At 35.3% G+C, this 12,409-nt stretch overlaps 1 protein-coding gene across 6 annotated transcripts in view; it reads left to right on the top strand.

The window, feature by feature from the left end:
• Liprin-gamma (liprin protein kazrin) overlaps positions 1-12,409 on the top strand; it is a 144,102-nt gene that overhangs the window by 103,820 nt on the left and 27,873 nt on the right. For all 6 annotated transcript variants that reach the window (XM_018516586.1, XM_018516584.1, XM_018516587.1 and 3 more), the window contains one exon: positions 10,042-10,453. In XM_018516586.1, coding sequence (XP_018372088.1) covers positions 10,042-10,453 — 412 coding nt within the window. The remainder of the gene's footprint in view (positions 1-10,041; positions 10,454-12,409) is intronic.

The following is a 12,409-nucleotide window of genomic DNA, read 5'->3' as shown; positions in this document are numbered from 1 at the left end:
GAGAGAGAGAGAGAGAGAGAGAGAGAGAGAGAGAGAGAGAGAGAGAAGGTGGGATTGGATTATTTTTACCTCCGTACGTTGCGAGACAAATTGCTCCGACGCGGTGCAACGAGGCGGCCGGAAAATTGCAATTTCATAAATTCGAGTGGCGGCTGCTGCTTCCGGTAATGCGCAGCTACTGCATCATTTCGTAGTCTTCTTACGACATTCCATCTACAATTCTTACTCTATCTCTTCCTCATATGTCTTCTTTCCTTTCTCCTTCTCCTCCTCCTCTCTCTCTCTCCCTCTCTCTCTCTCTCCCTCTCCTCTTCTTTCTCTCTCATTTTATATCTTACTATACTTTTCCTTACTTTTCTTCACACCTATTCATCTTACTTCCACCGTTCGAGTGAGGACAAACTTGATAATCACTACATTGTCATTGCTCTTGCACAGATAAGTCGAGGAAATCCTTCGTCTAGGTTTTTTATTTTCCTATGTCACTTTTTTATTCTTTTGCAGGCTCTCCCTTGAGTCTTGGCTGGGAAAGCCTCTCTCTCTCGTGTTTCGCTCGACATGCTGAAGCACGTAGGTAGGTGTGAGGGAACACTTAGATGGTATTAAATTCCCCCTTTTTCATTCCGTGAGTTTACGGCCGATGCAAAAATTATGAAAATTTTTACGGAAAGCGGAAAAATTTTCCGTTTTTCATCAGCGAATATCTCTCTTTAAAATTTTTCGTTCAAACCAATAGCAGTAGAATTAATAATCACAAATGTAGTAGAGCACCCGTTCGTTGAAATTCCATCTCTCTCCGCGCGCCGTGCAAATTCCCGTCAGTGTCCACTTTAATTTCTCTGTCGTCCTTTTCCTTTCTCCGACATCTGCATACCTCTGGAGAGTGAGAGAAAAAGGGTCACTCGACGACCTCTCTCGATCCGCCTTTCTAGCCTCTCCTTTGCCTTTGCCATTTACTTTTCCACGATAAATTCATTCCGCGACGCCTCTTGCGAGTGACAGACTTCATCTTGTCGCTTGCATACCATATTTCTTATATATAAATGTAAGTCACTTGCGACCGTATCGTGAAGTGCCCTCGAATAACAGTTTGTCTAAAAGGATTGCACAGAAATTCTTTAAGAAACAGAAATAATTAAATAAGAAATATATAAACTATCATAAATAGTAAACAGTAAGTAAGGAGAGAGAGAGAGAAAGAGAGAGAGAAGTATAATACATATAACGATTTCGTTCATGTGGCTCCCTCTAAAAAAAATTAATAAAAAATATCAATGTATGCTCATTTGATCGCATTTTTAAAAACGTACCAATAGATGGCCCACCCTGTATAATGACTTGAGATGAATATAAATATTCCTACGCTTAATATCAATTTGTTTCCAATTGTAATGAAAATATTAACAAAATTATTTACTCCAAATATGTATACACATAAACATATATTAGACTGTTAACTTTTGGAAATATATTCGAGATGTGTTCTCATAAATATCCCAGTAGAGATAAGCTAGGGTTATTTGCTTCACCGATGCAGCGTCAGGAAACTGTAACCGCGGAAAATCCGTAGGGAAATAAGCCGAATCATATTGGTGAGAGTACAAATTGTCATTCCTTTTATACGAGTAAATTCGGTTTATTTCACGCATAAAAAGAAGACACTTTTCGATTGCTGATCTGATGTTATTTCGCGACAAGTATTTGCATAATTAAGAAAAAATATCTCGAATAAAACTTAATTTCAGATTATATTATAGGTTTACATCCCAAATAAAGCAAAGTAAAATAATATTATAATTAAAATAACGACTATATTCCTAATTGTTATACTTAATGCAGCATTATTTCGTATTATCTCAATCGTATCTCGATCGGAAAACTATATTTTTAAATAAAATTGTTACATTTACTACTTCAAATATTTTTAATTTTTATTGAAGAATTCTCATTGTCTTCTCATTGCCTCCCACGATCCTGGTAAATGCGACCGCGATTCTTCTCTCCACCAATTTATAATTCTCTTACTTTATATCCGGCACATCAATGCAGCACGACAACCGTTAATTAAACATCTTCTGAACAAAGTACAGCATCGATTTCCGACGGGAAAATAAAAAAGATGGAAAAATCGTATCGAGCCAACAGTCTACCGGTAATAACATCGATAGCAGCGGCCACTTTGTATCGCCCTCTCACTCGCCGGTGAACGAAGATGCGATCTCTCAAATGAGGGACCCATATGCTGGACCGCGCCGCAAATACCCAGCTAACTTAATTGGATAGTATATAGCGTACGCTGGCATATGATATAGGTAAAACGTTAAGTACATATATGCACTTACGGCGAACGAGCTATGGTTGACATCTGTCTATATCGGACGTAGAATCTATCACCTTTCCTTCATAAACGCTTTGATCAGCTTTGACTACACTTTATCGAAAAAATTAGACGGGTAAAAATTTCATCAGCTATCTTTTAATTTTTAATGTTAATTATCTCAGATGAGAGGAAAAGGATAAGAGCCTTAATGTTTAAATTTTGTTTCGGTATAGCCGGCTTCCTTTTTCCAATACTTTTCCAATACTTTTTCCATTGATTAACTTTTTTATTAATAAAGATACATATATTTGTTTGGTGCTTTAATGTCTGGAATTTTTATTGAAAATAAAAGTTCTGTGTTCATTTTTATGAAAGTTATAAGCAATCAAATTGGATAGATTGCTATATACTGCATTGTTCCCGTAATATGGCGTTTAAGGATTAAAGAGAATAAAATTCTTTTAAAACGAAGTTTTATATTCATCGGGAATACACCCGACTGCTCACAGAATTTCTCGTTGGCTATGACGCGACGGTTTTATTTTCTTTGTTTTATCTTGGTTTCGTTTTTAAAAGTTCATTTCTTCGTTATAGCGCCCAGACACGGAGCTCGTTCTGTTGAAGAACTTGGAACGAGAAAATATAGAAAGATCGCAAAGTTCATATACTTTTGATAGGAAAGCAAAATACAAAACGAAATGAGTTTTACGCAAAGTCGACAAATAGTTCGTAAGAGAAATGTAATTTGCAAGAAAACGAAAGACGCCGAGGATTTTAATTAACGAACAATAGAGACTTGGAGAAAGAAAATCTCTCAATAGAATTGTGAAAGGCTCTGAAGTTTGGCTTTTGCTCGAAATTGCTTCACTGAAGAAGAATATGTAACGGCCATTCCATATGCAAAATACGTGGCGAAGATATTTCAAAGTGATAACCAACCCCACGTCACACATCCGAGAGGGAAAAGTATATCTGAGAGAAACTTTTACTCCTTTATAGACGGAATAAATCTTGAAGCAAACGATGCATTTATCTCTTATGCATTTGGCTGGATAATATGCGCACAGTTAAAACTGGTACGACTGCTATTTCAATTTGGAGACAGCAATGACGGCACAATTCAATATCCGTTACCATTAGCGACAGCGGATTAATATGAAATTTTAAAAGAAATTGCTGTTGACTTTATTATATATGTATCCCTTAATTCCTTTTTTCAAACATGAAAAGATCACATTGAAACAGAAACAAAATATTTTAACATGACTGGCGTAAGTTATAACTTGATTTACGGTATTATCGAATTAACTTTACAGTGAGAATTAAGTACATTAATCAACTTTTATTATACGAGGTATATTAGAGTCTCGTTCTTATATTATTTCAATGTGGCTGTTATTTCAAGAAAATGTAGAAAGTTCTATCGTAAAATTTAATAAAGCGAAGAAAGATTTTAATAACAAATTATTGTTTACTAACTGATCGAGAGGTTATTGTGAGATATCGAGGAATTAAGATGGAATTTTTAAATACGAATTTGAAAATCTCGTAATTCGATCCTATATCCATTATGCATCGTAAATTTACGTGGCATACGAAATGCACGTGCATAAGCCGAGAGCGAGCAGCAACCATCAGCGCGGGCGGGAGGTTTTCCGGTGAAAAATCGCGGATGCATCGAGCTATGCATATTTCATGCGCCACTTCACGATGAAATGAAAACCCCGCTTTCCTTTCCTCATCGAGCTTGCCACGTTAACACCCCCGGACAAATGCCCGGAGCTTTACGCCCGTAATTAGAAAGACGGCCTGGAACTCGGGAGTTTCCTTGATTTCAGTAAAATTCTTAAATTACTTGAATTAAGTTTACGGAAATATTATTGAGCGGGTTATATTCCGGTGGTATAAATAAAATAAAAATGCGAAGAGTTGATATAGTCACTTGAACCTGATTCAGTTGCCGTACTGACAAACTTACTTTTGAAACTTGTTTTAATCCGTTTTAGCATAAAGTCAGGCATTCGTGCCAGAGTAACGCATGTGTAACAAAATTAACTTTCATCGTTATATCCTTTCTCTTAGAACTTATAATGTATTGTGTTTAGATAAATAAATAGTTACGTCAAAATGCTGCAACCGTCATTTCTAGTACTTAATTTGGAATTTGGCATCGAGATTCGATTTAACCATCGAAGAATATCCATCAATTTATTTCATAATGGTAGAAAGAAATAATTTGAGAACTGTCGGATCGTTTATATTCTGGTCGGGTCTCTAGATTTTCCAATTGGGAAGCAGCCTGCTACTGGCAACTCTCGAAGCTGAGATTCTTTTCCCTCGTTTATTTCCCAGCGGTCATGGTAATAGCAGGCATCACTTTTTGCCTTCTGCTAACATATCTCGCTGCTCTTTCGTTGATTCTCACTGCGTGCGGAAACGTATCGGCTTCTACTGAGGAGAATCACTCATTAAATTAATTACCTATACGTGAATCTCTTTAATAAATCTTCTATTGTGGTCCCTGTATGTTTCACACGCTGATCCCAGATCATTAATAATTTGATTGGGAACGTCACAGATCCCACGAAATAAGTCAGAGATTGAACTAATATTATATCTACGCATACTCGTTACATTATTGATAATACGTGAAAATTTTATAATTCGTGAAAAGTATGATTAAAGTGATAATAAATATATAAAAAAATTGAGACTTGATTTCCTGAAAAATTGAGATTTGATTTCCTAATATAAAAAATTGAGACATCAAGAAACCATCATTCTTGTAAGATATTCCCTTTTTCCATACAAAAATAGACTCAATAAAAGACCTTCCAACAATTTTACGGTTCAGAGAACACACTTTTAAGTAGAAGTTTTTAGAACAAGTTAATACGAGAATGCTTTTAATGCCGGTAACTTCGCAAGATCAATCCAATGATGGCTTCTAATCCTGATTTGATGCAAACAGGATTTCAGGTTTGTTCAATTACGGTATCTTTCGGGCGTGTTACAGCGAGCTGATAAAGAGCCGCACAGGGCGAGTTTCGTGTACGACAAATTGTTCGACTAATGACCCGATCGTTCATTTAATTGTTACGGGCTGGTACACTCGTAGCGATTGTTCGCGAAATTGTTTCTCGTGCATCCCCAATTGAACAATCCTCCGCGAAACATAGGAGAAACATATAATATCGGGAGCTTTTCGACAAACAACCGACGCGATAGTCCGTGGTTAGCATTTACACTGGCGTTTGTGACTCCGGTCGAATAATCCCGGAACCTGTTATAGTCAGACATAGCCCAAAATAGTCTGATAACCGGCTGAACTGAACCCGAAACAGTCGGCCGATATCCTACCAACTCAACTGTAATATCAATTGCGCCGATTAAATAATTTACATTTCGTATTTGAAAATTTATTCCTTCGAGTGTTAAATAATTTAGTTATCCAAATTAGTCAGCATTAACTAATTTATTAACTAAGCTTTAAACAGAGTTCCGGTTGGATATCTAATTTGAAATATTGAATAACTCTTGCAACAAAATTCGTAGCTGCGGAAATGTTATATTCGTTTGAATTTCTTACTGAAAATTGTGCAATTAAGAGAGAAGTATCTCGTCACTTCTAAAGGTATTGATCTTTCCTTGAAATGCTTTGCACAGATCTACTGAAGAGACTGCGGTTTAACGGCATTGTGGTGGAATATATTGTGCGAGAGAGAGAGCAAGAGAGGAAAAGAGAGATAGAGGGTGTGTGCAGTGTTTAAACGTCGAGTACTAAAGGCGAAACTGCTCTACAGCTGTGAAGCACAGTGGTTTTCGTTCACCGCTCGTTTCCATTCAGCGGAAATTTATCGTCGCGATTTCGACGGCTCACAACCGTGAAAAGGGCGTGAATGCGATCGTTGTCGAAGCGTCGCTTCAAAGGGAAAGGGATGAAACGCCTTTGGGAATGCAACAAGTCCGCGAGATGCCTTCTTCTTCTTCTTCTCATTATTCTTTTGTGCCGTTGGAACTTGGCCAAAGATGACCCCCTTGACAGCCACTCTCGTTTCGCTTTTCACGTCTTCTTTAGTGCTATGTATTCTTCTCTCTAAGATTTTCTTGGCAGCGCTTGATTACCAGTTTGACGATTGTGATAATTGCAGATTGCGTCTCTCGCGAGATCTATTAGATCTTGTCGAGATCTAAAATCTCTAGTACCGAATAAAACAGTATCAGAAACATGTGTCGCTAACTCGCTAACTTAAAAATGTGGGTGACACTTGACATTGTGTCGATGATAATATTGCCTACAAGTTTATGTTTTTGATCTAGAAGCAATAAAAATGAAAATTATTCGGCGATTAGTAATATCTTAAGATGAATTGGGCATTATAATAAAATTTTTTAAACTATTTCAATTTTTCTCGTAACAAAAATTTCTATCATTTTAATTTATTTAATAAAATTTAATAAAATACTATCGTCGTATTTATCTCGTGTTTTTAAATTGAATCAAATCCAAAATCTTTTTCTGAAAACGTTCGCTTGCCCAATATAACTATATTTTTGATCTAGACGAAGTTCTAAATCTATATGAAATAATTTTTTAATATAAAAGTTGAATATAGAGACGTATGCCAATTTTTATTGTCGAGGAAGATAATAAGAACAAAGCTATTTGAGAGATATGTATGCTGTCTATTAATGAAGCAAATCTTTTTTCAAATGTTTTTAATATTTTATGCACGAATCTGAATTAAAATTAGAAGATTCATTATTTAACTCTTCATTATAAAATAAAGCTTTTCGGTTAAAAAGCGAATTCTCAACATTCAAGTGAATCTTCCTTACAACTTATGGATCATTCTCGATTGTGGCACGCTAATTGCAATAAGAAATCCTCGCGTTTGACAATGTGTTATTAAGTGGCACGGCTTACCGAAAGCCGCTTACATGCGTAGAGCGGCTTTGGAAAGCTGCCGTGCTCATTTCACTGCTTTCGATTGCATCGAGATTGCAGACTTCAGAGGGCTTCGTTCGCACTTCTGGTTCACCGTAATGATCAGCTATCTAAATTCGCGAAGCGTTCTATTTCGATCGTATCCTGCGAGATTTCGCAGCACTTTATTCACGATGCAATTTACAATTTGTAAGAAATCGATCCGAAAATTTTATTTTCTCCTCTCTCTGCTCAATATAAAACTAGTTTAAATTTATCTTATTTATATGTGAGTTGATGTCTCCTAATAATCTTTCTTGAATAATATATAGAAATGATTTCTATATTTTTTCCTACATCATCCCTCAAATTAATATTCATATATATATAAACCGCATATAATAATTATTTCGAATCATGCATTGCGCAAATGGATCGATCTGATACGTATTAATAACATAATATTAATATAATATTAATACATCAATCGCTGACGAAAAGTGTTCATCATTAACCACTAATTTTGATGTAAATATCTGCACAGTTACGAATGATTTAACGATGCGTATAAATTTCCCTTCGTTTTTTTATGCCTCTTTTAATAATTCAAAACGCCTAAGATATATTTGCTATATAGTTGATACTTATTATCAAATTTTAATTAACATAATATTTTAGCCGCGGGTTTAAATTACTCGAATCTTGTAATCAATATAATATGTCTAAAGTTACATAGAGTTTCCTATCGAACTTGACGATGGAGTCAAGTTGTTAACAACTCGCGGCGAGCATTATCGACTCCTCCATTTGAGATCGAGGGCTAAGAGTCACGCTTGACCCGAGTTCGGTTACCACGGCCGCTTTCGCTGAGTACACCATCGACATTCGTAATCGCGAGAGCGATATTATATCATCGACCTATCCCAACGTACGGAACCATGTGTCAGTCCGAACACGAGGGAGTCATCTATTATTCCGCACGAAGGATTCTGCAATCGTTTGTGTGAATTAGCGTTCCTGGGAATTACATCCGTGGAGTCTCATTGATCGTCATTAGAGAACGCTATTTTAATTTTGCAAGCGACGCGACTGTAATCTGAATTTAATGCTTATAGCTCGCACGTAATTATCTACATCGCGGATATGATATAGAAATTATTCCTCAACAAAGATGATCAAAGACACGATAGGTATAATATATACATGTAGATGTCTTAGGAATCCCAAATCTGCAGGTATTAAAATCTCTAATAATGCAAGGTAATTTTACCCAATAACCTACCTAAACGATTTTTGCTAACATAAGTCCAACATTGAAATCGAGTGGTCAGATTTAAAATAAGAAATATTTCTGAAAATTAATTGAATAAAAATGAGACATATTAGGCGTAATTACTATATTACGAAATTCTTTTTTATTTTGAATTCTAACGATGTTCTTTGAGTGAAACATTAATTAAAGAGATGTAAAAAAGATATAAAATATAATCATAAAAATATTGCCTGAATTTTTCAACCTCTCAATAGAAAGTACCTCAATTGAAATGTTGGGAGAGAATCTGCAAGAATATAGCACTAAGATTTTATAAACGCGTTTCTCTAGCCTTCGTCCACCTTCCTGATTTCGTAGTCTGGAGAAATAGCATTTTACTTATCCTCGAGGTTACTTCTAATGCGATGCTGCGAAAGAAATACGGCTCTACGTGTTCTGGGCGTTTCTTTGTTTCGCAATTTTAGTGACTCGTGCCGCGACTCCAAAGGTATCGTCGTGCAAAGTCGTGCTCGCGAAACTTCTGAATAGCGGAAAAGCGACATCAGTTGATATCACTATAACGTGTAAAGAACTTTCAACTTCCTTCTTACATAATAATAAACATGCAATGAGAATCACACGAGCCAATCGTTACAAACATATACTTGTTAATACTGCACGTCTTGTGCAGTCGAAACTTTGCTCTCATACATTTATTTCACTTTGATACGCATTAGCTTAATTGACAACTTTAGAAAAATTGCAAACGGACAAGGTACCTGAATCTTTATACAGCCGAAGAAACTTTGTATTGTTAAGTATTTGTAATTACACTTTAAATTTTGAATAATAAAATTTTATTTAAAAGACAGATTTATAGATGCTAGAAATTTACACTCTGATCATTAAAATTGCAACACTAAGAAAAGCATGAGATATCAAAATAATATTTATATGCCAAATTATTCATGATTACATGGAGTATATGGGATTGAAAAGACAAATTGATATTTTTATTAAATATGCTTTATTTTTTCTCTCATATTCTACCTATCCTTCTTACAAATTTCAATTTAGTATGATGCGTTTTTTTCTGTGCAATTTTAATGGCCAATAATGTATAAATGAGATAGACAAGTAAAAGAGCAAATTTTACTCATTAATTTTAGCTCGAATATCAATCCAAACGAGCAAAAGCGACCACGTGAAAACTTACTTATTTCAAAATTAGAGAGAAGTTCAATACTATTCAATATTATTGCATAGAAAATTGGTCGCGATTAATACAGAGAAGTTAAATATAGATACATCGTGAATAAATTTATCTCTACATGGAGTAAATCTAGAAATTGATTATTTGCTTCTTCATTGAATAGAAATAGAACATAGAATTATCGTACGAGAGATATAGCATGCAAAATACAAACAAAGTATAGATAGGAAGTGCGTCCAAATTTTAATAATTTGATTAGTCTTGCGATATCTTTCGTATTTCTTTCAGTTTTTGTTATCTCACATATGTGTTCTGTTATTTGTTCGCAGGCAAAATTCCGCGTGATGGTGGAGGAGAACGCAGCAACCGGCGCCCGGCTGGATGGCGAGCTGGAACGCGCTAGGGGCGAGTGCGCAACACTTCGGGGCGAATTACGCGACGTTCGTGGCGCCTTACCGATCGTACTGAATAATAACAACGCCGGCAATGGCAGCTCTAACAGTAACAACAATTCTGGTACAGCAACCAGTGTTTCCAGTGGCAACGCGAACCCCGGCCAGGAAGCCGAGACTCAGCAACAGGCACAACAGGAAGATGGCAAACGGCTTAGCGCTGGCAGCAGCCCTATCGAGAAGAGAAGCTCGGCCAGTGATAAATCCGCCAGTCCCATCGACAAACGGACTAGCCCGGTAGACAGGAAAGATAGAACCAGTCCTATCGAGCGGCGAGCCAGTCCCGTAGGTCTGTAACAAAACAAATTTTTGATATTTTTAATATTTAATTATTTTCTTTATTTAACTCTCTGTGAACCTTTATTCAACAAACTTTTATTTTGTAAACTGCTCGTTCGATTTTCATGAAACAAATTTAACTGTATCTCGACTTAATGGATCTCGCTTTAAACTACTATCTCTGTTCATATTTGTGTTCATTATTGCGTAATTTAATATTAAAATAATTAGTGTAGTTTACAATAAAATAAGATATTTACGATGAATTTTATAACTTCATAAATTGTTGCATCCTATTCTGTTACACAATGTACAATTTTTAATTTGAAACGTAATTAAGTACACACGTGCCGGTGAATATTTAAAATCGATTTTTCCGAAAACAAAGCCTTGTATGAAAAAATTGTTTTCTATTCTTTGTATTACCAGTTACGAAACATTCTGTATATCTCATTTAAAAGTCAGAATATTTGAACAAGTACCGAGAGCGAATAGCCAGCTCAAAGTGCGATTAGTAACATAAGAAGCCGTTGGCTTTGAATAAAAAGATATTTTCGTACAATACTTTCATTGAAGGAGGAAACAAGAACTTAGAAGAACTTCACAGGTTGAATGTTGAAAGTTTATTTCGCCAAAGTATTTTCATAAAGACAGCATGGGTACGGAAATGCGTTTAAGCTGCAGGGCAGAAAGTTATCGACTTCGCGCAAGCACTTCGGCGGATAAGACTTTTTAAGAAGTTCGCAAGAATGAAATTTTAAGACGGCGTGGCGCGAATGTTTTTCGTATTTCCACGTTTATCTTAACTTCTCTGGCGAGTTATCCTATATATTTCACAGTTATGTGCTGTTGCTTTTATGACCGACCATGATTCATAGTTTTCTCTGCGGCTTGAAGCCAGGATTGCCGCCTTTAAACTACTTATTGCAACTCATAAGAGCTGAGTTCTTTATTAGGTTGTAGTCGTTATTTCGTGAAATACAAGAATTTGCACCATTTCATCTGTTTCTATTTACTTGCAATTTTTGTCCTTTTTAACACATTTACTCATTCCGTATAATGTTGGATATTAATTTGTCGCAGGGCTAATATTTAAAAAAATACATTTAATTAAAATATAAAATTTTAATTTGCCGGCAATAAACAACAAAACAAAAATCAACGTTTGGATCCCTGTTGGATTATTATCAATGTTAACAAACAAAATTATTACAAAGAAAAGATAAATAAAAATTATAATTCGCTCTCAATCGCAGTATTAATCTTATCAACTCTTGCTCAGCATGCAGTAAAAAATTGTAATAAGAATGTTGTAGTTGGTAATAATGTATTCCTCTGATTATGTATATAGACAATGTAATTGTTGCTTATAAATGTATGTTAATATAAAATATAAAAGTTGTCTATTCTTAGACAATGCGATGAGAGTGAAAATAGAGTCATTTCTCTCAGATGTTCAGAGACAAATTTTAATTTATAACGATTAATCTTAGGCTCATAGCCCTTTTTTCTTTCGGATTTTTAAATTTATTGAGCGCCTTATTACTGTTATAGTTTAAAAAATACATTTTCTCTCTCTCTCTCTCTCTATCAAGATTAAATCTCAAAAATTTAAACTGCATGGCGCTAAATGTAGGCGAGACTATGATACTTGGGGACATGTTGTACCATAGGACATTCTAATTATTTTTTTAATAATAATGAGATTTTTGATGTTGTCAGCTCAGTTATATCACTTTAGTTACAAACTAATATAACTGAGTAACCAGCATTAAAAATCTCGTTATTATTAAAAAAATAATTATGTTCCTAGGTATACAATTTCGCTTATACTGTACTTTGACACAAGAAATGTGTTAACGGGTTCATAAAAAACCTATTTACAGAAGATCAAAGAGTGTACATTAATATATATTATGCAACTCTTGTCTCCACTCTTTGACTCTCTTTCCTCCCCCCCCCCCCC

Source organism: Trachymyrmex cornetzi, unplaced genomic scaffold (genome assembly GCF_001594075.2).
Source record: "Trachymyrmex cornetzi isolate Tcor2-1 unplaced genomic scaffold, Tcor1.1 scaffold641, whole genome shotgun sequence".
NCBI lineage: Eukaryota > Metazoa > Arthropoda > Insecta > Hymenoptera > Formicidae > Trachymyrmex > Trachymyrmex cornetzi.
This window is presented reverse-complemented; position numbering and strand designations above follow the sequence as displayed.